This window comes from Saimiri boliviensis, chromosome 3 (genome assembly GCF_048565385.1).
Source record: "Saimiri boliviensis isolate mSaiBol1 chromosome 3, mSaiBol1.pri, whole genome shotgun sequence".
Classification (NCBI taxonomy): Eukaryota; Metazoa; Chordata; class Mammalia; order Primates; family Cebidae; genus Saimiri; species Saimiri boliviensis.
Window position 1 is genome coordinate 82833187 of NC_133451.1, and position 26495 is coordinate 82859681.

The following is a 26495-nucleotide window of genomic DNA, read 5'->3' on the forward strand; positions in this document are numbered from 1 at the left end:
AGGAACATATGAATTTTTTAATATACAAAAATACCCCCCAGAACTCCATTAAATATACCCTATATGACCACAGAGTAAGATTTTTTTAATGACTATTAGCATGGGAAAATTGTGAACATGTAGATATAATAATTTAAGATTACTAAATGTTTTAAATAAAAATTGAAACCTCATATTGCCAATATTAAAAATTTCAAAATATAAATACATATGACACCAAGGCATACAATGTTACTTTGTCCTGAACATAAGTTTTCAAAGATTGAAGTTTAAATATTCTCCTAAATGCTTTGTGAGACTTAGAATAAAATATAGTTCTTCAGAACTCCTGATGACAAAAGGGGGGCAGCAAAGAAGCAAAAAGATTTTTATGGAGTTCAGGGAAAGCTGGAAGGCTTTTGTCGTACATTCCCAATTTTCTAGCCAGTAAATGATGGATCACTTTTTTGTTAGCCTGCAAAATTGCTAAAATTAAATGTTTGGATAGAAATGTGAAATGCAGAGTCCGCTAACCGTTTTTGAAATTTTATATTTAAATTTTAAATTTAATATTTTCAAAGAATTAAGAAAAATCAATTGTATTTTATTTTATAAAATATTATATTTTAAATTACTCGGCCCTAAATGAATGTTATTGCAAACCTAGTCTTATAAGAATACATTTAGAAGCCCTAGATGACATAAAATATACAAATAATATGTACAAGTGATGCCTTTGTTTTCATTTTAAGTGTAGCTGTCTGGTATTTTCAATACATTCCCCCTTTTGACATCTTTTGTCTTCGCCTTTAGCTAATGGGTAAGCAAAAAATTAAGTGGAGTAGTTGGAGAGAACAATTTTCTCATAACCTAAACAATAGTAACATGGGATAGGTATTTTATGCATTGTTTGGACTTATAAACTATCTAGGCTCTAATAATAGATATAATAGTTTATTCAGCTAATAGCTACTGTCATCCTTAGAGGTTATTAACAACTCAAAGTAGTGAATTATATCCAACTAAAAGGTGCTTTTGTATAGTCATTTGTTCTCATGGCTGGTCACTTATTCTTCAAATATCTTTTAGGCACCATTTACAAAGATGGCCAGAGATATAAAATCTGCATATATAATAGAAAGAGCCAGATAATCATTCAATCAAATAAGGCATTTAGTACCAGGAAAATATTTATATCTTGGTCTAAGGCAATCTGAATTCGCCAATATGTTTCTTTGTTCGATTTATTTCAATATCTAGTCCTTAAAAACGTCACGCACATTAATACCAGTGGTTTGGTTGATTACTTCTCCTGAGCCCTAGTCTCTTAAGCACAAGCATATATACTTACAGCAATATCTCTGCATAAAATATTTTTGATGGAATGAAAAAGTTTAAAATATTGATGTTTATTTCAGTGATGCTGAAATGGTTTATAAAAATTCTATGACTATAAGAAATTCATGAGGAATGCAATATACCAGGAAGAACAATGTCATCTCTACATGAAAAGGATGTGTGGGAGTAATTTTGAGAGGCTGGAATTCAGTGTTCTGTGTCACTTTTCAAGGTGTGCTTGATTCACAGCTGACAGCTTTGATTTGAAATCGCCTTTAAAAAAATGTCTATATATCAGTGCAATTAATTCTAACCAAAAGCTTGTTGGAGCTAACCACAGAACTTATATATTCAAAATGCTTATGGGAGGAATGGAAGATTTGATATTTGGGCACTAAAGGGAAGCTATGATAGTTATTATACACAACCGAGTTTAAAATAAATGTATGTTCAGTTCTACTATTAAATGTTATAAAACATGAAGGAATAATAAATGTTATGTAATTTATAAACTACAAGAAAAAAAAATTATATAAGAAAACTAGTTTCCTGATATATGCACTATTTTCAGTGTCTCCAAAACTGTCAACTCTGCCAATGTGACTAGCAGATGATGAGCAGACGGTCTGTGTGGTATTACCAATTACACAGTCAGAAATCTGAGTCTTTCTTTCACCTTATGAGCTGTTTGGGAAGAAGGTGTATGTGTGTGTAACGGGGAGCAAGAGGAGATTAACTTGTAAGCCATTATCTGATGCAAAAACAGACATTTACTAAGTCATCTATGAAGAGATGGTTCAATAATAGCTAAGCATTCATATAAATCTTCAGGGACCCAGATTCTCTCAAGTGTGACCGAATACTCATCTCAACTGCCAGTGCTCTTATTGTAAAATATCACATTTGGCAAAGGGCTCTGGTGTTTTGAATTCTGCTCAGTGGCAGGTTTATTTTCAATATGATTAACACTATCTGAAGACAATAAAATGATCTTCAATTAAAACCCCTTTTAAATTTTGTCTACCTGAGTTTCACTATGGTTGATTTCTTGCTGTACTCTAGGAATGATCTTTAACACATTCAAAGGTGATTATAAGAGAGGTATCTAGGAAGCCATAGAAAGTAACCACTGTTCAGTGCTGTTCTGTACACCACTAGTAACACCATAAGAGAGGACAAAAATTTATCCAAGGAAGAGCATATTACATAGCCACCGCGATCCAAAATGGATTCAGCACAACTGAGCATACATGTGCAGATTTGTGGTGACAAATAGGTGCTGCTCGAGTGCTTAGTCTGAGGTTCTCACTCAATTCCTTCCCATCGCCTAATGTGTTTGACATCTAGTCTTTTTATATTATAGTATAGTATATTAAGAACTTCCTATCATAGAATTTTTAGGCATACATGACACATTTCTCTACTTGTGCTTCTATAATCCCAAACGAGTGGGAAAATGCTTCACCAGGCTGCATTAGCATCCCCAAGTACAATTCCATATTCGGTTTGGTTAAGTAAATTTTGGTGTAATTTATATTGAGAGGCACCCCTGGAAATACATAATGCTGAGTTAACTGGGACTCTTTTAATATTCTCTTGGAGCCAGAAAATCTAATCAATAATTCTTTTGTGGAATCCTTATGTTTGTAGAAAACAGGAACATTATTTACTTTGACATTCTTTTCTTAAGGTGAAAAAGATTAAGTTTATATCCACACAAAAGGAACAATCTAAAGTATAGAGACATTTATTAATGTTTTCAGACCTGTCACTGAACTCATACTTAACAAAAAATGCTTTTGTTTAAAAAAATACAGCTGTTCTATAGCAGAATATTATTTATAGTTTCATACATATCCCATTTAATTTACTCCTTTATCCTTATTTTATCTATTTGCTAATGTTTTGGTGTAATTTTATCTATTGTCATTAATGAAATATGTAAATACAATCTACCAGCATTAGGCAGAAAATATTTAAGAGACATCTAATTCTTTTATGCCAAAAAAGGTAGTAGTTTGCCAAGAACCACAAGCTTTTCAAACTTAACTTTTAAAAATAAATTTTAATTTTTAATTTTTATAGATACATCATAGTCATACATATTTAAAGGTTATGTGTGATATTTTCATACAATACTGCCATGTTTATTGCATCACTATTTACAATAGCCAAAATATGGAATCGACCTTTGTTCATCGACAGAAGAGACAAACCTGACTCTGATCTGTGCTGGCTGCAGGTTCTGCAGAGCTGTTTCAAGTGACAAGATGGCAAATGAATGGGTCAGTTGGTTGCCTGGTGGGTTACTCATCCTTATAACCCTTTACCTAGAAGATTTGCCTTTTCTCACAAAACCATAATAATGGACAGACAGCATGAACCTGCATAGGCAGAGCCAGTCACTATCCTACGGTCCAGTTGATATGAGTCATATAAGTAGAGGACTAGAAGTTTTAACTGAATAGTATTATCATGGTGGCTAGGAATGAGAATGGAAAGTAGACTAGATGTGAGCTTTGATATGGCTTGGAGCAAAAGGTCAGGTATTAGGGGCACTCCTGAAATGATATCTATTATTTAGGAGCTGGGTCAGGAAAATCTATAACTACATTTTTACTATAGCTACATACCATTCATTCATAAGACAGCTCTCCCAAATAAAAGCGATGTTAGTGCATAAAAAATAAACGTGATTTCTTTCTCAAGCTCAAAGTACATAAACCTTGAAATTTTCCAGCTGAAAAAATTGGTATATGTTCTAGCAGCAGCTTTAATTTTTCCCACATTCATTCTCTGCTACAATAACATGACAAAGCCATTCATATTTTATGCATATTTGTTACATCTAATTATTTGTTTTTCAGTTGGATAAATATGCGTTATATCCTAGGTACCATCGGAATTTCAAAGCTCAGAAAATCACTAATGAGAATCAAAGTAATTAACCGTCATGAAAGTAGAAGCATGCGGCTAGCATGCAACATTGTTCAGAGTTCATGTAGCAGTTTAATCAGGTTAGCAGCTGTGCAGTGAGCTTTATTGGAACTGAAGTCTCACATCCTAAATGTGAAATATCCACTGTTTGAAAGAGTGATAACGTTATGCCTTGCAAAGAAAATAGTCCTCAAGTGTTATTTTTTAATGAATTAACCCTTTATCTTTCCTCAGACCTTTTCTTTCTTTCTTTCTTTCTTTTTTTTTTTTGCCCTCAAAAGTATTTAAAGGATAATCCTATATGATAACTCAACACTGCCTAGCTTCAGTACAATGTCTCATACATTATAGGCACTCAAAAACATTTGTTTAATGAATAAATAAATGAAAGTCGAATATAAAATTACACTGTTGAATTTATAATGATTTTAGAGGTACATCTCTGAATTTGTTAATTTTGGATTAGCACATTGTTACATTTCACTGCTAAATTTCATATTATTCATTAAAGAAGGGTCGTGTTGGATAGTTATATAGTTGACAGATGCATTATCTATAACTTCTAATATACTCAGACAACATAGGTTTTTCTAACATGTAATTTTTAAAATATAAACTCTCCAACATTTAAAGCTATAACACTTTTTAGTAATTTTTAAAGAAACGACAGATCAATAGTAGCTTTCCATAAGTAAAAGCCTATTAATTTGTATAACATAACAAAATTTAGTGCAACATAAATTCTATATGGTACTCCTACAAGAAATCTATAGGAGTAAAATTATGATCATAAAAATCAGCAGACCTAAACAAATACATTGTTCAATTAAGTTTATAGTTATCAAAGGTATTCAACCTTTAACATCCCACTGCGTAAAATCAAATGGGAAAGGATAAAAGGACCAAAGCTATGGTTAGTAATATAATTGCTGCCTACCTACAAACTAATTTGTTTTAATATCTGTGCTAGAACCAGTACGTTACCTCTTTTAACCTTAGCTAAATAATGTTTATGCACACCTTACTACACAGAGCTATCTTTAATGAGAGCATCCCATTGAGGAAAAAAGAAAATAGAAAGATATGAAAATTTTCACTTTTTTCTAATCCCAACAGATATTACTTTATTGATATTCCATTTCTGTATGTAATGACGTAGAATATGAACATTCCCTGAACCTCATTTTTACTGACAATAACATTGCACAAATCATTTTAGCTATGTGCTATGCAGAGACACTGTACAGTTAATTGACATCATTAAGTAACATTTTGAAATGATTAAGTGTTTAAATGTAGTAGTTAAAGTCTTGATTGGACATTGCTAAATTGTGTACTAGATCTCTAAAGAGATGAAATTGACCTCTTAGTAGGCTTTATCCTTTGTTACCTGTCTCAAATTTGGAACCCAAACTTTATGTTCATGTTGGAAACTTAAACTCATTGTATGTCAAGTTATCTTTTAATTATTAAAAGCGTAATAGGTCATTCTCTAACCTCTATTATTAAAAGCTTAATAATTAAAAGACTACTTGACATACAATGCTACCCATAGCTGCCTGCCATTTTGGGGGTTTCCTATAGATTCTTTTCAGGGATAAGAATTAACACCAGATGCTACAATTGCTCTAATTTTTATTCCCAAATTTCTCATTTCCATTTTGGCAAAGAGGCCCAAAAGATGGGCCTCTTTGATCTGTTTTTTTTTTTTTTTTCCCCATGTCAGTTCCCATGAGACCAGTGACTTCATTCTTCCTGCTATTGCAGGTTTACATTTTGCAGTCATCTTTTATTCTTGTATCACTAGCTTCAACCATCTGTGACCAATTCTTTCCAGGTCATTCTCTAACCTCTATGTCAAAGCCATAGATCAATAACTATCAGAAAACATTTAACCTTAAAATAAAGTTAATCATCTTTTCTTTATAATAACAACCACTGAATTGCAATTGTTATGAGGTGAGTATTAGGCTAAACACTTTATTAAATCTTACGAAATAGGGATAATTTTTATTCTCATCTCACACGAGAAATTGAGGCACATAAAAATTAAGGCATTTTGCCCCAGGTCTTACAGCTGGCAAGTGGTCTGTCTGACAGTAGAGAACCAGCTTCAAGTACTGTACTACAAGGCTTCTTATATCATTTTTATAAACCTTTCATGGCATGGTCTATACATTTGGGCTCTTCAACTTCAAATTGATCTATCATGCAAGCATGACACTAGGTTTTCACTTGCACTGGAAGTCAACTGCTGGAAAATTAGTCTGCAGAAAAAATAAACGTAGGCCATAGATTTCCTGAATGTGTTAATAAAAGGCTGATTTTGCATGGGCTGGGAAATAATTGAAGGGTTGTAACAGGGGTTGTGAAGAATTGCGTTGTGGAGAGATCTAACTGGAGATTGGGAGAAAGATGAGCAGGCCCTCAACTATGATAATGTTGGCAAGCTTGAGGGGAGGGACAGAGTCAGAAAATATTTGGAAAGTGGCATCTCTGGCCCCTGTGATTGACTGGATGGAGGATAAACAGATGAGAGCTGTAGGTTTTGAAAAAAGTGATTTGAAGAGAGGACAGAAAGAAGATTTTCATTTTTAAATTTCATATGTTTATGAGTTAGGGTAGGAGACAGAAGAAGACTGGGTAAGAAAAGACACATGAAGCCAGGGACTGACACAGAGACCAGACACACAGTGGGTGATTTGTGCATAGCTGTTGAATGATTTATGAAAATCAAGTAGCAGTGGTGAGGGTTTTTATGCAAGTGAAATACAAATGAACTTCTCAAGGTGCCATATCTGAGTTGTGGCTTTGACTCTGGTTCCTGACTTTGAATTATTTCGTTCCTATGAAGCTCAGACCTATACAATAAAAATCCATCATACACAGAATTCCCTCTACTTAAGAATTTCTCCACAAGTTAGAAGAATTTTAACTACTTAGAAGGAACAATTGCTTGTACTCAGCCAGTCATCCTCAGCTGCATAAGATGACTCTCAAAATGCGGGGTGGAGAGTGTCTACCTCCTCCAGAAAAGTTTTTAGAGCTAAATCAAAGAGACTGCCTCTTCTCCACCAAATATTCTTTAGCTAAAAACGGGGACAAGAAACTTGGCACCCAGGGGCAAGGACACACACATGCTCTCTCATTTTAAGCTGAAAGTGAACTGTCTTGTCCTAAAAACATGCTCAGACCCTAGACAAACTCTCCTAAACAGACTGGTAATTTCTCCATTTCTGTAACTTAAGAGGATTTTAGGGACATATAACTTTGAGAATTCTATTCTCCAGCTTTGAGAGGTAATGCAATCCAACACTCATTGCAGGCTCATGGTGTACCCAGCACTTTTCTAAACATTCTACTTGTTATAGCTTGTTTAATTGAGGTAAGTATTCTTATCATTCTCCATTTGGGAGATATGAGAGAGAGGCAAAGTATGTGCCTTAGGATGGCACAGTTGGTAAGTAGGAAAGCAGAATTTTAACATCAGCAGTAAAACCCAGAGTCTAATGTTTTAATGTGTTTAATAAATGCCCCACTAAGAAATCAGAGAAAATTAAAAGTGTGATGTATCCTATTAATTTGATACAGGCAGAAGAAATCTAAAACCAAAAAAGATCTGATATTTGACAAGAATTTTATTTTAAATAGTTGTAGAAAATATGCTTGAACTAAGTGAACTTTTTATGAACTTTTCATCAGAAATTGTTTTTTAATTGTAGTTTTTCTCCTGTGTCTGTGACTGAATAAATGGCTTCTGTTCACTGGATACTTCACATGCTTTCTCTCTCTGTTGTAGGTGTGTTTATTTCTATTCATACACCAAAGGTCTATAGGTAACTGCAAATTAACAGTTTCATTTGCTGTTATGTTCCATCATTGCGAAGAAGCACAGGAAATTAACATATCTATAACCACACCTTTATTATATAATGTGAAAGTATAAATTACATGCCATGTTCATTAAACTGAGATAAAACCACATTTTGAAAATAAAGCTTAGTAAGTGGATACTTAGTATCACATTGGTGATACAAAGTTTATGACTTGCTTTTAATATTTGGATTGTCAATAAATTTGGTAGCTAAAGTATGGAGTATAAAAATAGTGAAAAACATGGGCTTTGGGGTTGGACATGGCTATGAATCCAAATTACTAGATCTTTGGTCAAGGGCAAGTTATTAAACTCTTTGAAATGCCTACATCACTAGTTACTGTGAAAATTAAAAGAGGCAGTGCATGTAAAAGCCATAATCCTGTGCTTGGCACATCTTAAGAGCTCAATATAAGTCAGTGATTATAAGAATTTGTTACCGCCGGGCGCAGTGGCTCAAGCCTGTAATCCCAGCCCTTTGGGAGGCCGAGGCGGGTAGATCACGAGGTCAAGAGATCGAGACCATCCTGGCCAACATGGTGAAACCCCGTCTCTACTAAAAATACAAAAAATTAGCTGGGCATGGTGGTGCGTGCCTGTAATCCCAGCTACTCAGGAGGCTGAGGCAGGAGAATTGCCTGAACCCAGGAGGCGGAGGTTGCGGTGAGCCGAGATCGCGCCATTGCACTCCAGCCTGGGTAACAAGAGCGAACCTCCGCCTCAAAAAAAAAAAAAAAGGAATTTGTTACCAAGTCACAGTAAACTCTATAGTTTAAAATACTGTGTCTCTTTGATTAAATGACACACATTTTCCACGTTTTTTGTTTCTGATATTAACATACATTTTTAAAATTAGTGTGTATATTTCCCTTGCTGTCTGTCTTCTTAAGCCCTTTCAAACAATCATTAAATCCACTGTGTATCTTATTATTGGATATTAGATTGAAGAATATATCAGAATAATATTACATTGTATTTGATTCAATGGCTGAAATTGAAGGGCAACTAACCAACAGAGGGGAAGACATTATTGATTGCTCTAAAGATTTATCCTCCAAAGCTTTCCTTTACCCTATCTTGTTATATCTTTTTCAAACAATGCTACTTGTGTCCTTTGTACATATTCTTATTCAACTCTTCAGCAAACATATTATATGTGACCAACATACTGAGAGGTGCTGGAGATGCAGGGAAGAGTAAGATGCTATCTCTGACCTGCAGTATCTTGAAGCTAGTCAGGGCAACAAACTATTAAGACATTCATGCAACATAGTTGTCTGCAAAAACAGATGGGTATCCGAGGGTTGGAAATAATACAGAGGAGAGAAGAATTCATTTGAAGAGCTCTCTTGTTGCATGCTTAAGTGTAACTAAAGTGCCTTGCCACTAGTAGATGACAGTTTTCTAATTTTACACATCATGTAATCCCCTTGCTCTTAAAAATATTGAGGGTGTCTGTCACTTGAATGAAGTGACATTAATAATTTCTTAGGTAAAATGTGTACTGTTCCCAATCATAAATTCTCTGCCTCTGAGACTTCTTATGAGCCTCAAATGGGTAGGTAGAGGAAAGGACCTGCTGATCTGAGAATACCCCTAGTGTCAAAGAAGTAAATGGTCAAGTAAGGTTGTCCTAAAAAGCCATGTTACCCCTTCTGCTGGTGAGCACAGAGCCCAGGAGCAAAATCTTTACTTAGGTTACTGTTGTCTAGGTGGGTAAGAATCTTGACATCTGAAGTGTTCATTGAATCAATTTTTTTATTGCATTTTAGCTTTTGGGGTACATTGAATAAATTTTTTTATTGACTGTTCCTCTAACAAAATCTGAAAAAAGTACAAAGCTATTTTTGAAATGGATGAGAATTTAGGGTAATTTAGCTAATTCATTATATGTATCCTGTTTTCAGTTATCATTGCTACTGAATTATTTATATTTAGGTATATAAATTATACTCAAGAGGCTTACAATTGATTAAGGAAGCATGATTTTAAAACACAGAGAAAAATAAGTTATTTTAAATACAGAAGTCTATTCTTTCCCATGAATAACTGGCATTCTGTTTCTATTGTATCTTAGGTTGAAATATGTGTTTTTGTCATTACCAGTGTTTCCCCAGGATAAGACTGAAGTCACAAGCATTTAATATTTACTGAAAGAACTTAAACAGAAAATATTGGATAGTGAGATTAAGAATGAAATAAGATAGACAAACAGCTGGCTGCAAAAGCAACCTTAAAACATTTATCACAGGCTGGGCACAGTGGCTCACATCTGTAATCCCAGCACTTTGGGAGGCCGAGCTGGGTGAATCATGAGTTCAAAAGATCGAGACTATCCTGGACGATGTGGTGAAACCTCATCTCTTCTAAAAATACAAAAATTAGCTAGGTATGGTGGCACACAGCCTGTAGTCCTAGCTACTTGGGAGGTTGAGGCAGGAGAATGACTTAAACCCAGGAGGCGGAGGTTGCAGTGAGCCGAGATCACATCACTGCACTCCAGCCTGGGCAACAGAGTTTCTCACAGCTGGCCAACATGGTAAAACCCCGTCTCTACTAAAAACACAAAAAACAGCTGGGCATGGTGGCATGCATCTGTAATCCCAGCTACTGGGGAGGAGGCTGAGGCAGGAGAATTGCACCACTGCATTCCAGTATGGGCAATAGAATGAGACCCTGTCTCAAAAAAAAACTGAAGTTTATTAGTCTATTGAGAAAGTACTTGATTTTTACAAGGTGAATAAATTTCTTTTAAGGTTATTTATCTAAAATGTATGAATAAAAATGTATAACTATAAACATGTATCTATAAAACTGGTAAAGATCAAAAGCTCAGGTATCTATTTCTACTATTCACAAAAATATTTGCTCAGAAACACAGAAACTCCTCTTCAAGATTTATTTTTATCTGGGTGGAGTTACAGAGTTGCCTTGGTAGCAGCTACTATTACCAAATTAAGTGTTAACAACACATTTTCAAACATTTTTAACATTTAAAGTAGGCAGAGGCCAAAGTAGGGCAATGTAAGGAGAGAATGTTGTAAGTTCCCTATTCCCCACATCTACTTGATATTACAAGGTTTATACTACTTTCAGAAATTTTCCAGTGTTTAAAAAATGCATCTATAAACACACAGGTAGAAAGAGCACTTCTTACAGAAGTAATCACCTTAAAAATTATGTAATGTTATGAAAACCACAGTGGTTTTCCTACCATCGACGAAGAAAGCAAAGGACCTTTCTTCTGAAAGCAAGGAGGGCCTCTTGCCTCCTGTCATTTGTGAACAGAACTCTATAGTCAGAATCAGAATGTTTCTGGCAATTGGTCTAGAATGGTTTTGAAGGGTAAGCCTGGTGCTGTGATGCTAAGCACAAACAATTTGGTATTTGGCTCCAAAAATATGCTTGAGATTAGTTCTTCCCTCAGCAACAGGCACTCGGCCAAATAATTTTTCACCAATTCTGAGCCCAATACTGCTTGAGCTACTAAGATCCTAGTTCAAGTTATTGCTATCAAGATATGGAGAAGAGTGAAATACTGACACTTGTGAGATCCCAACCAAAACTTACACCAAATGCATACAATTTATGTTCTGAATTAAAATTTTTTTAAAAAAGAGATGAAAAGTGTGACATTTCCAAACCATGGAATTGGTTTCTTTCACCTTGAAATCCAAGTTAGTGAAGTATTTTGTTGTTGTTGTTTACATTGTTTTAAAACTAGACTTGGTGGAAGACAGAGCATAAACATTTTAGACAAAATACTAAACTTCTAGAACAGTGGCTCACTTCAAATCAAAACCTTAATACATGCCTTAGACTGAGTCTTGTCTTCTTAAAAAAAAAAAAAAAGTAAAAGGAAGTTGAGTTTTATCTCTAAATGGTACAGGGCACATGAATAAAATACATTTTGCTTCTGTCTTACACTTAGTACATATTCACAATCCCTTTAACACTATGTAAAAATTCTGTCTTTTCTTTCTTTGGTTTCCAAATAACAATGAAATGAAGCATTTTCCTTTAATGTGCAAAGTGCAGTTTAATTAAGAGTTATGGAGCATCTTTCCACCTTATGGTGTATCTATATAGCTGAATTTCTTCAGCCTTTGCTTTTTAAATTTGTATAAGGAATAACTGTTCCATATCTTAGATATCTTTGAAATTAGAAGTTGATTTAATAGCATCTCTAATGTAGTCTCTCCTTGAATTTTTAACATAATAGATATGACCTGGTATTTAAAAGATGTAGTGTTTACTGAGATATAGCAGTTGTGTTGAGACTTTGTCACTGAATATAATACATTTCCCTTGAAATTTGTTGCCTACTTTACTCGTGCCTGGGCAACCACAGTGAAACTAAAAGAGTGCACACAGTGGTTACCGTGAGTGAGGTGGCAGGGAGGAGACTGGGAGATGTAAATCAAAGGATACAAAGTAGAAGATATGTAGGAGGACCTAAAAACCTGACATGCAGAATGACAACTGCAGTTTGTCGGCTTGACTGCAAACTCCACCTCCTGTGTTCAAGTGAGTCTCCTGCCTCAGCCTCCCAAGTAGCTAGGATTACAGGTGCCCGCCACCACATCCAGCTAATTTTTGTACTTTTAGTAGAGATAGGGTTTTGCCATGTTGACCAGGCTGGTCTCGAACTCCTGACCTCAGATGATCCACCCATCTGGCCTCCCAAAGTGCTAGGATTACAGGCGTGAGACATTGTGCCTGGCCAGTATCCACTGTTTTATTCTCTCTTTATATCTGAACTTTTTCTTTTTAGATTCCACACGTAAGTGAGATTATGCAATCTCTGTGTGTGTGTGTGTGTGTGTGTGTGTGTGTGTGTGTGTGTGTGTTGGGTTTATTTAACTTAGTTTAGTATCCTCCAGGTCTATGCATGTTGTGGCAAATGACAGGGTCTCCTTTTTAAAGGCTGAATAGTATTCCATTGCATGTACATATATCACAGTTTCTTTTATCCATTCATCCACCAACACACACCTAGATGGTTTCCATATCTGGGCTATTGTAAATAATGCTGCAATGACTATAGCAGTGCAGATATCTTTATGAGGTGATGCTTTCATTTCCTTTGAGTACATACCCAGAGGAGGGATTGCTGGGTCTTAGGTAATTCTAATTTTACATGTATTGAACATGTACAGACTCTTTTTTTAATTATTCCCCAAAGAATATAGTATAAAAACGATTTACATAGAATTTACATTGTATTGGGCATTATAAGTAATTTAGAGATGATTTAAAGCAGCAGTCCCCAACCTTTTTGGCACCAGGGAATGGTTTTGTGGAAGACAATTTTTCCACAGACAGTGATGATGTGGGAAGGGGAATGGTTTTGGGATGATTCGAGTACATTACATTTATCATTAGATTCTCATAAGGAGTGCACAACCTAGATCCCTCACAGGTGCAGTGCACAATAGGGTTTGTGCTCCTATGAGAATATAATGCCATCACTTATCTGACAGGAGGAGGAGTTCAGCTCTTGCTGTGCAGCCTGGTATCTAACAGCCTAATAGGCTATGGACCAGTATTGGTTGTGGCCCTGGGGTTGGGACTCCTGATTTAAAGTATACAATAGGATGCGCATAGATTATATACAAATACTAAGCCATTATATAACAGGGGCTTGAGCATCTGCAGATTTCAGGACACAAGGGACGTCCTGAAATCAATCCCCTACGGATACTGAAGGACAACTGTGTATCACTGTTAACAGAAAAAAACAAAATCTGTTTTGTAAATAAAATTTGTTTCAGTATTATATCCATTTCACTCTGGAATTTAGTTAGAAATTAACAAACTATTAATTGACTAGTGAAATGTACCAGTACTAGCAGTACATACCAAAACTAATTCTAATATTCCAATAATATCAAATAATGATGGCATTTGTATTTCATCTGCTAGAGCTTATTATGGTTCTTCTCCGTAAGTGTCTGATTTATTGCTGACCATCTTTTCTTAACTCCTGGCCTCTCAGTCACAATCACAGAAAACATCCCCTTATGATACAAATTAAAAAGTCATCTCAAAAGGCCAGGCACAGTGGCTCACGCCTATAATCCCAGCACTTTGTGAGGCTGAGGCGGGCAGATCACAAGGTCAAGATATCGAGACCATCCTGGCCAACATGGTGAAACCCCATCTCTTTTAAAAAACACAAAAAAATTAGCTGGGTGTGGTGGTGCGTGCCTGTAGTCCCAGCTACTTGGGAGGCTGAGGCAGGAGAATTGCTTGAACCCAGGTTGCGGAGATGGCAGTGAGCTGAGATTGTGCCACTGCACTCCAGCCTGGCGCCTGGTGACGGAACAAGACTCTGTCTCAAAAAAGAAAAAAAAAGGTCATCTCACCATTCCTCTGTACCTTTTCTCTTAACAGACTTGAGCTTTATTATTTATACTATTTTTTTTCTTTTTTTCTTTTTTTTTTTTTTTTGCGAGAAAGAGTCTTGCTCTGTCGCCCAGACTGGAGTGCAGTGGTGTGATCTTGACTCACTGTGGCCTCAGCTTCTGGGATCAGGCAATTCTCCTGCTTCAGTTTCTTGAGTAGCTGGGATTACAGGTGCCCGCCACCACACCCAGCTAATTTTTGTATTTTTAGTAGAGACGGGTTTCACCATGTTGGCCAGGCTGGTCCCTTCTCCTGACCTCAAGTGATCCCCCCAGCTCGACCTCCCAAAGTGCTGGGATTACAGGCATGAGCCACCGTGCTTCACCTTATTTATACTATATTAAGTCTAATAATCACTATGCCACTTTCTGCTGTAATTCTTTAGGCACTTCTTCTTTGTATATTTTTAATTAATGCATAGTTATATATTTATGTTTATATATCTATAACTTCAAGTAGCCAGTATTCTACATGAAGTGACCAAGGATTTATTTAATCCCTGAAATTATGAAAACTGCCTTTTTTTTTTTCTTTCTTGCATTGCGCTACAGCATACACACACAGGGACAAGGAATGCACACACATGCACACTGGGTTCTGCCAATTATCATTTCCTTGGTTCCAAGTCATCCCCCCACTCCTAAATCACCTATGTCCATACCAGTCTTCCCATTGCCTACCAGTCTCATGTCAGATGACCTCCATCAGTAGTATTTCCATATGATGTCTCACTTTTCTGACACATAGTAACAAGTGAGGTGTTAAGACTAACAAGAGAGAGAAGGCACTATTCTTATCTGCCTAGAAAGAAAATAATCAGCAAATTGTCTTTTATTTAAGGGAAGAAGAAGGCTTTTTTTCTATTTTCAGGATACTCCAAAATTGCAAGAGATCTTTTCAATTATTTTACTTTCTTCTATTACCAAAAAGGCCAACTTTTAGATTGAGGCAATGAAAACTCAGAAACTTTTATTGGAATGACCTTCAGATCTGAGATAACCACTGTTTCAACAATATTTCAGTTATAGCTCTTACTCTATATTCATTTAGTGAAGTGTGATTCTGAAAAATACAAATACCTGCCTTTCTCCTAAGCTAGTACTGCATTTAGAAGAGAATACATTTTACATTTTATTCAAATTTGATGACATTTTCTTTCTTTCTTTCTTTCTTTCTTTCTTTCTTTCTTTCTTTTTTTGTGCTACAGTGGCAATGTAGATTGCTTTTACATGTATTTTTTAAATTGCCATAGAGAATTATTTGTATTAACTGTAAATTTCAAGGCTGCAAATGCTAAATAGTAAAGCATATAATAATGGTAGCACCAATTTGAAAAAAAAAAAATTTCCAACTAGCAAAACATGAGTCTAGTTGTAGATATCATGTTCAAAAATCACAAAGCAGATGGCCAGTAAAAAAATTGAACCAGGTTTCTTCCACCTCCAGAAAATTAGATTTTTTAAAAAATTTTTTTCTAATATTTAAATCAGTTCACACATTTGTAAGTACACAAGCGTTTCTTTGTTTCATCAAAGAAATAAGTGTGAATGAGCAGAATCTTTTAGTATGTGTTTGCAAAGTTTATTCACACTTGGAACAAAGGAATAAGTAGGGAAAAAAAAGAGCAAATAAAAACAAATGAATTCTTTTCCCCTCCCTCTCTGTTTTCAGTCAGTTAAGTCCTTTTGATGATATATCATAAGTAGCTTCATGCATTAGTTCAAGTTAATGATATTCCTATATCTACATCATTTATAATCAAAATAGTCTTCCTGTTTTTAGTTTTTCTGTCTCTAAGTCAGAGCTCAATATTGTTGCTCTAAAATAAAAATGTTAAGGTGATTCTTTGGGAGCTTCCATCACGTGTACTATGAAGCTACTGGCATGAGAGCACCCAGCTAGGCTTTTTATCTCAAGTCCTGTCCTGCCACTCATTTACATGCATCCCCTCTCTAACTGACCCTTAGACAGAGTCAGAGAAGGCCACACATCCTGCCTTTTCCTAAATTAATATGTGCTTTTTGCCCCAAGCTTTAGCATGTGTGAATCCATTTGTCCAGCATGCCTTTGCTCACCTGTGTAGAAGAGCCACATATCAGATCAGAAGGAACATCAAAGGCACCGCTTCTTACAGTCCTGTGCCAGTTCCTCAGATTTCCACCAGTGCTGGATGCACTGTTTCTTATGAGCTTCCTTAAGCATGCTGTGCCTTTTTGTTTTCTGCCTGTGGGCATCTCCAGTGCCAAAGTAAGAGGGGACTTCCGCCGAATTTCAGAAAGTTAATATCCTAATGGCAGCTCTCAAGCAATGGGAGACAGGAACTAATGACTGTTTCTTCCTTTTGCCCTTCAAGCTAATTCAGAAAGCCAATCTGCACAATCCTTGAGAGGGTGCACAGAATTAGAGCCCCCATTGCCCTCAATGAGGTATCTTTATATTGGCTTTTAATCCTTATTCATCACATGCTTCTGTTTCCCGAGATTACCACCCACATATACTACTTGCACCCTACACTGTATTTCAGGCTCTGTTTTCAGGGAAATGAAACCAAGGTAAAGGCAAAATCCAACTCTTGTTTAAACTCATCCTGCTTCTGTGCTCCCAAGATCCCTGAACCTACTTCTCTTATAGAATTTTTTACAGGAAGTTCTTTAAGCATGAGATTTCTCTAGTTTATCTTTGAATCTCCACTGTCAATACAGTCTCTGGCCAATGAAAGCCGTTCCGTTACTGTATGGTGATTCAATACTTGCACTCATAATTCTCATTTATGAACATTTTGTTAAACTGTGACCTGTAGGAAACAGGCATGTAAAATGCACCTGTAAGTTTTATAGCACCTAGTACTGAGTGACAGCTCAAAAATATTTGTAGAATGAAAGAAGACAAAGGAAGGTGACTCACCCAAACAATAGACACGGCGAAGCCTGGAAAAAAGTAATAGTGCCCCAGTGTAACTTCTGGGAGGTGTGAGGAATAAAGAAAAGCAAGATCAGCACCTTTTCTGAGGCCTTAGACCAAGAGATATTAACTTGGAGAGAGGAAAGCATATAGTATGAAGAGAAATGGGCTAAAGAAGGTATCACTTTCTTTTACTATCTGTCAGACAGAGTCATATTTGCTGCAGTACAATCCCAAGGCAGCACTGCATTGGACAAGGTACCAGCACTCTGAGCATTCATATTTTTTTCTTTTATTGCATTTTAGGTTTGGGGGTACATGTGAAGGACATGCAAGATTGTTGCATAGGTACACACGTGGCAGTGTGATTTGCTGCCTTCCTCCCCTTCACCTAGATCTGGCATTTCTCCCCATGCTATCTCTCCCCAACTCCCCACCCCCTGCTGTCCCTCCCCTTTTTCCCCCGCAACAGACCTCAGTGTGTGATGCTCCCCTCCCTGTGTCCATGTGTTCTCACTGTTCAACACCCACCTATGAGTGAGAATATGCAGTGTTTGATTTTCTGTTCTTGTGTCAGTTTTCTGAGAATGATGGTTTCCAGGTTTATCCATGTCCCTTCAAAGGACAGGAACTCATAGTTTTTTATGGCTACATAGTATTCCGTCGTGTATATGTGCCACATTTTCCCTGTCCAGTCTATCATCAATAAGCATTTGGGTTGGTTCCAGGTCTTTGCTATTGTAAACAGTGCTGCAATGAACATTCATGTTTTTATTCTTAAAGAACCAGAACTATATGCATCTAGTGTTCCCCAAGTTTTCTTCTTTGTCTTTTGACATTCCAGGAAAACATGTTAGCTTAGCATAGATGTTGAGTGTTTTGTTAGATCATGCATAGTTCCATATCCTTTTGACCCTCTGTTTGCTGTAGCCAGCCTTGATTTTGTTGCTACATGGTTACCCTATACCATATTCACTAATCCACCAATGAAAGGTTGTGTAATTTATAACAATCAACTCTGAGTTTTCTAATAACAATCTTTATCAATGTTCTATACACTTGAAAATTAATTCAATATTTATATCATTGTGCATAAAAGATAAAAACTTTTACTTAATGAAATTCATGCATATTTTTACAACCTTATGTGTCATTCAGTAGTAAATGTGGACTCCAGTTTTGTGTGTAAGAGTTTACAAAAGTATGTTTTACTAAGGTTTGGAAAAATCAGTATAAAAATATGAAATTATATCAATAGCATCATTAGAAATTGCTAGAAGACAAAGTTTAAGTATTTTTGTAATCACACCACTTTTTAAGTGACTGAACTATTAAAAACATTTAGTTAATTCTAAAATATTTGTAATAAAATTTCTGTGTTTTGAGGAAAAATACTTTTATCCAGTCATAAAATTTTCAAGTTAAAGAAATGGTTTGTATTGTTTCAACAAATTGTCAGTGTAACAAAATGATTATACTGACAATTTATAACAGATAAAAGTTCACATTTAGACACATGATTAGAAAAAAAAAAGGCAAAAGGATGTCATATAGAATTCTGAGGTTAAATAGAATTCACTTGTGTTTCCTGGTCAAAGATTGCAATGGAATTTGGAGGCAATGGGGCTGGACTCTATCAAATCAGACACATGGAAGAGTTTATAATGTGAGAATTTATATTTTTTCGTTTACTCAGCCCACATTTGAAATAACAGTTTGCAAGAGTTTTGCTTTGCTCGAAATTCAGTATTAGGCCTGATTAGCTAAAATGTTCAAATTTCCATTCAATCCTTAAAAACAGATCCACACTTAGTCATTCTTCACACCTCTCTCCCTCGCCCTCTCACACCCAAATCGTTAACTTTATTTATATTCTCACATTTACAATCTGCTTCAGACCTTCCGTGATCTCTCACTTATACTTGTGTTTAAATTTCTCAAGTGGAATTCCTATCCCTAACCTCTTTTCTTAATTATATGCACGTCATCAGACTTGCATTTTTTTTTTCTAAATCCAAGAGTGATTTCACCAGTACCCTGTTAAAAAACTGTCAGTATGTCCACATTGCCTACTGGCTATAGAATTCAAAGCAGCATGGCATAAAGAGTCATTCACTACATGGACAACCAGCTTCCCAGCTCCACCTCTGGGTATTCTTTCTCTAGGATGATGTCGAGGATATAAGCTGAATGCAACAGCCATTGCTCTCAGTGAGCTCATAGTCTAAGTCAGGAGACAGATGAGCAGATCATTATAAAACAAATTGGCAAGTACAATGACAGAAGTGTGTATAGGTGCCATGGGAACCAAGAGAAAGGATGTATAATAAGCATGGGGAGGAAGAGAAGGATTCAGGGAAACTTACTGGTAGATGCGATGCCCTCAGAAAGTCTTGAAGAGTGTAGGTAACAGTTGGTTAAGAGAAGGAGAAAGAAGGAAAAGGAGAGAGCAGCACAGGGTGCCAAAGTAAGAAAGGCCTGGGTAATACTGCCAAAATAAATCTATAATCAAACACAATTCCCATCAAAATACCACCATCGTTCTTCACAGAACTAGAAAAAAATGCTAAAATTAATATGGAACAAAAAAAGAGCCCACACAGCCTAAACAAGACTAAGCAAAAAGAAATCTGGAGGCATCACATTACCTGCTTTCAAACTATACCATCAGGCCATAGTCACCAAAACAGCATGGTACTGGTATAAATATAGGCACATAGACCAATGGAACAGAATAAAGAACCCAGAAATAAACCAAATACTAACAGTCTTTGATTTTTGACAAAGCAAATAAAAACGTAAAGTGGAGAAAGAACACCCTATTCAACAAGTGATGCTGTGATAATTGGCAAGCCACATGTAGGAAAATGAAACTGGATTCTCATTTCTCACTTTATATAAAAACCAACTCAAGATAGATCAAAGACTTAAACCTAAGACCTGAAACTATAAAAATTACAGAATATAACATTAGAAAAACCCTTCTAGACATTGGCTTAGGCAAGGATTTCATGACCAAGAACCCCAAAGCAAATGCAATAAAAACAAAGAGAAATAGCTGGGACTTGGTGAAACTAAAGAGCTTTCCCATGGCAAAAGGAACAGTCAGCAGAGTAAATAGACAACCCATGGAGTGGGAGAAAATCTTCACAACATATACATCTGACAAAGGACTAATATCCAGAATCTACAGCGAACTCAAACAAATTAACCAGAAAAAAAAAACAAACAATTCCATCAAAAAGCGGGTTAAGTCATGAATAGACAATTCTCAAAAGAAGATATACAAATGACCAACAAACATATGAAAAAATGCTCAACATTACTAATGATCAGGGAAATAAATATAAATCAAAGCCACAATGTGATACCACCTTACTCCTACAAGGATGGCCATAATAAAAAAATCAAAAAATAATAGATGTTCATATAGATGTGGTGAACAGGAAACACTTCTACACTGCTGGTGGGAATGTAAAGTAGTACAACCATTGTTGAAAAGAGTATGAAGATTCCTTAAATAACTGAAAGTAGAACTACCATCTCATCCAGCAATCTCACTACTGGGTATCTGCCCAGAGGAAAAGAAGTCATTACAGAAAAAAGATACTTGCACACGCATGTTTATAGTAGTACAATTCACAATTGCAAAATTGTGGAACCAACCCAATGCCATCAATCAATGAATGAGTGGATAAAGAAACTGAGATATATCTGTATGTATATATATATATATATACACACGATGGAATGCTACTCAAAAAAGAAATGAATTAATGGCATTCACAGCAACTTGGATGAGATTGGAGACTAAAAGTCTAATTGAAGTAACTCGGGAATGAAAAACCAAACATTCTATGTTCTCACTCATAAGTGAGAACTAAGCTATGAGGATGCAAAGGTATAAGAATGACACAGTAGATTTTGGGGACTCAGGGAGAAAGGGTGGATATATGGCAAGGGATAAAAGACTATAAATTGGGTGCAGCATATACTGCTTGAGTGATGGGTGCACCAAAATCTCACAAATCACTATTAAATAACTTAGTCATGTAACCAAACACCACCTGTTCCCCAATAACCTAGGGAAATTTTTCAAAATGTAAAAAAAGAAAAGCCTGGGTGGAAGCAGCTTGGTGCTGCTGATGATCAAACGACAATTTTGTGAAACTTTCCACAATCTTTTATTTGGGAATTCAATTCTTGAATCTCTATGTTCTCACATTACTTTATGCTTACTTCCATCACTGTACCCATAACAATGAACTATGACTGAGACAGTGCAACGTCTATTTATCTTTGCATTTCCAACCCTTAGAGTCTGCTGATAGCGTGATCTGCACAAATGTTCTGTGACTGTATATACAGAACATTTTATGTATTGGACGGGTTACATAAGATTGATTAAGTGGAGATGGAAATTTCACAACTTTTTGTTTCTGAAATTTTATAACTTCCAATTATGGAATCACAGAAACAAAGATTTTTTTAAAAAATCATTTGTTAAGCACATGCTCATCAACTTTCCTTGTAAACTATCTTGAATCTTGTATTTTAAAATATTAGAGGCAAAAAGACTAATATAGAAAAATATTTCTAAAAATTTGATATTTGATGTACCATACGATTGTGAGATTGGTTATAATAAAAACAACAAACTATCCTGCTGATTTCCTTAACCCTCTCTCATATTCCAGAACCAGACTGACTTAAGGCTCTACATACTTAAACAGCTTCGCATACCTATTTGAGACAGCACTGTAATGGGTCTCCGCCCATTTCTCTGACCATAATAGGTACTCACTCGCTTCTATTTAGTTATTGGACCTGGGACACAACAGACATCAAGTTACATTTCTGTTAATTGCATCTTGGAAGTGCCTGAGAACTGATCACTGGGCACCTACCTTTTTACCTATATTTCCCTTAATGTTGGTCTGTTTACCTGTTAGTGGTAGTAGAGCCTGGTGCATAGAATTATCTCATTGCCATCTGTGTCCCACAGCACACATATAACCCCCTGCATGGCATATGAGGCCCCTTCCTGAGAGGGGTGCTTTTAAGCCAATATTCTAGTGACCTAGTTCCCCTGCTCCAGGTGCCTCAATGTGTATACCTAGGATCCTACCTTGAATCTTCTTCTCAATCACAAGTATCTGTACTCACTTAGGTTGGGTCCATGCCATGTTCCTGTGGGAACTGAAACCCACCCACTCCTTGATGGCCTTCTAGGATGCTTCTCTGTACTATAGTGGACCTCCCTTCCTGCCTCACAGATATCCATGTGTGTGTGTGTTGTGTATATGAGTGTGTGCATTTGTTTTTTACTGGATTCCTGAGGAAGCCCTTCCACTGAACTCTATTTATGTGCTTTGCTACCTGTTAGAAAATGTAACCTAATGTAAATCTCAGTTTCTGGTTATGAGAGCTATCACTCTAGGCCAAGGCCAAACACTAAGATAACAAATGCTAAAGATGACAAATATTCTGAAGAGTTTCAGGAGATAATATGAATGTCACAGAATTGTTTATGGCCAATACCTCAGTACCAATAACAGATATTTCGTGTTATATAGTGGGGTCCTTAAGAAACACTACACCAGCCTGTAAAGCCTATTGATTAGTAACATGAAAATTATCTTTCAAATGTCTTTACAAATCTATTGCATAAAATGATAAAAATACTCTTTAAAAAATTATGCATGGGCCATTTATTGTTAGAATATTTTATCTTAAACTTCAAATATTTGCTAGAATGCATAAAAAATATGTTAGGTTGGTATAAAAGTTATTGTGGGTTTTTTTTGTTTTGTTTTGTTTTTGAGACAGAGTTTCGCTCTTGTTACTCAGGCTGGAGTGCAATGGCGCGATCTCGGCTCACTGCAACCTCCGCCTCCTGGGTTCAAGCAATTCTCCTGCCTCAGCCTCCTGTGTAGCTGGGATTAAAGGCACGTGCCACCATGCCCAGCTAATTTTTTGTATCTTTAGTAGAGACGGAGTTTCACCATGTTGACCAGGATGGTCTCGATCTCTTGACCTCGTGATCCACCCGCCTCAGCCTCCCAAAGTGCTGGGATTACAGGCTTGAGCCACCGCGCCTGGCCGTTATTGTGGTTTTTGCCACTGTGTTTGCTGGAAAAAACTACAATTATTTTTGTACCAACCTAATATGATGTAAAAATATACACAGTTGACCAACATTGAACAACATAGGTTTGAATTGCACAGGTCCACCTACATACAGGTATCTTCTGCCTCTGCCACCCCTGAGACAGCAAGACTCACACCTCCTCTTCCTCCTCTCCTCAGCCTATCCAACATGAAGACAACCCGGATGAAGATCTTAATAATTTACCTCCACTGCATGAATGGTACACATTTTTTTTCTTCCTCATGATTTTTAATAACATTTCCTATTCTCTGGCTTACTTTATTGTAAGAATACAATGTATAATACATATAACTTTTAAAATGCATGTGACTCTACTATTTATGTTATCAGTAAAGCTTCTAGTCAACAGTAGCCTGTTAGTACTTATGTGGAGTTTTGACTGCTTAGGGTATTGGCACCCCTAACCCCTGTGTTGTACAAAAGCCAGCTGTATATGAGTTAGTATTTATAAAATTAGAATATCTTTTTAAGTGTACTCTAAAATCTTGAAATTTTGAGATAAATTAATTATGGCCTTCAAATTTTCATTCCTGTCTCTAACCTCTTTTCTTTAAAAACATTCTGCACATTGCCATCAGTTTAATTATTATAAAGCTTCCATTTTATTATGTTATTTCTCTCATTCAGGGTTTTTAATGATCTTATTAAAACTCACTATTGTATAACTAGCTGCCAGACAGCCAACTCTTTACAGTGATTATTTAGTCTTCTTCAAAGTGATTATCTCAGAGACCACAAGGGAAAGTTGTGGATACAAGGGAAAATTTCAGATCTTTCCACTGAAACCATCTACCCAAATAAGAAGGAACCAGAAAAGTAATTCTGGCAATATGATAAAGCAAGTTTCTGTAACACCCCAAAAAGATCACACTAGTTCTCCAGCAATGGATCCAAACCAAGAAGAAATCTCTGAATTGCCTGATAAAGAGTTCAGAAGGTTAATTATTAAATTAGTCAAGGAGGAACCAGAGAAAGATGAAATACAACTTAAAGAAAGTTTAAAAAGAATACAGGATGTGGATTCAAAATAGATAACATAAAGAAAGGTCAATCACAACTTCTGGAAATGAAAGAAACACATGAGAACTGCAAAAACCAATGGGAAATTTCAACAATAGAATTGAACAAGTAGAAGAAAGAACTTCAGAGCTCTAAGACAAGGCTTTCAAATTAATCCAATCTGACAAAAATGAAGAAAGAATGAAACCATGGACAAAGCCCCCAAGAAGTTTGGGATTATGTTAGACAATCAAACAATAGAATAATTAGTGTTCCCGAAGAAGAGAAATCTAAAAGTTAAGAAAATTTATTTGAGGGAATAATCAAGGAAAACTCCCTAGTCTTGCTAGAGATCTGGATATCTAAATACAAGAAGCACAAAGAACACATGGGAAATTCAATGCAAAAAGATTACCACCTGGGCACACAGTCATCAGGTTATCTAAAGTAAAGATGAAGGAAAGAATTTTAAGAGCTCTGAGGCAAAAACATCCAGTAACCTATAAAGGAAAACATAGCAGATTAACAGCAGCTTTCTTCTGCTAGCCAGAAGAGATTGGGCCCTATCTTTAGCTTCTTTAAAGAAAATAATTATCAGCCAAGAATTCTGTATCCAGTGAAACTAAGCTTCATAAATAAAGAGAGATGAAGTCTTTTTCAGACAAACAAATACTGAGAGAATTCAGCACTACCAAACCAGCACTACAAGAAATGCTAAAGGGAGCCCTAAATCTTGAAAAAAGACCTAAATACATCAAAATAGAACCTCCTTAAAGCATAAATTTCACAGGATCTATAAAATAATAACACAACAACAATAACAAGGTATTCAGGCAACAACTATCATGATGAATAGAACAGTACCTCACATCTCAATACTAATCTGGAATGTAAATGGCCTAAATACTCCACTTAAAAGATACAGAATGGCAGAATGGATACACATCCATAAACTGAATATCTGCTGTCTTTAAGAGACTCATCTAACACATAAGGATTCACATAAAGTTAAGGTAAAGGGGTGGAAAAAATTATATCATGCAAATGGAAACTACAAGTGAGCAAGAATAGCTATTCTTATATCAGACAAAACAGATTGTAAAGCAACAACAATTTAAAAAGACAGAGAGACAACATTATATAATGATAAAATGATGAGTTCAACAGGAAAAAATTACAATCCTAAGTATATGTGCACCTAACACTTGGGGTCCCAAATTTATAAAGCAATAGCAACACAATAATAGTGGGGGACTTCAATATTCCACTGACAGCAGTAGACAGGTCATAAAGACAGAAAGTCAACAAAAAAAAAAATGGACTTAAACTATACCCTAGAACAAATGGACTTAACAGATATTTACAAAACATTCTACCCAACAACTACATACTTTCCATCAGCACATGGAATATTCTCCAAGACAGACTATATGATAGGCCAGAAAACAAGTCTCAATAAATTTAAGAAAATCAAAATTATATCAAGTACTCTCTCAGACCACAGTGAAATAAAATTAAAAATTAACTCCAAAAGAAATGCTCCAAACTATGCAAATACATGGAAATTGAATAATCTGCTCCTGAATGATCTTTGGGTCAACAATGCAATCAATATGAAAATTTAAAAAATATTTGAACTGAACAATAATAATGCCACAACCTATCAAAATCTCTGGGATACAGCAAAAGCAGTGTTACGAGCAAAGTTCACTGCATTAAATGCCTACATCAAAAAGTCCGAAAGAGCACAAATAGACAATCTAAGCTTACGCTTCAAGGAACTAGAGAAACAAGAAGAAAGCAAACTCAAAACAGCAGAAGCAAAGAAATAACGAAGATCAGAATACAACTAAATAACTTTGAGGCTGGGAGTGGTGGCTTATGCCT

At 35.9% G+C, this 26495-nt stretch overlaps 1 protein-coding gene across 12 annotated transcripts in view; it reads right to left on the reverse strand.

Moving 5' to 3' along the window:
• SNCA (synuclein alpha) overlaps window positions 1-26495 on the reverse strand; it is a 116523-nt gene that overhangs the window by 30361 nt on the left and 59667 nt on the right. Inside the window, exon 1 of one of the 12 annotated variants that reach the window (XM_039468434.2) lies at window positions 16612-17817. The exons of the other annotated variants lie outside the window; for them this stretch is intronic. Within the exon in view, the coding sequence (XP_039324368.1) occupies window positions 16612-16770 (159 nt within the window). The 5' untranslated portion in view covers window positions 16771-17817. Of the gene's footprint in view, window positions 1-16611; window positions 17818-26495 lie in introns of those variants that run through there. 12 annotated transcript variants of the gene reach the window in all.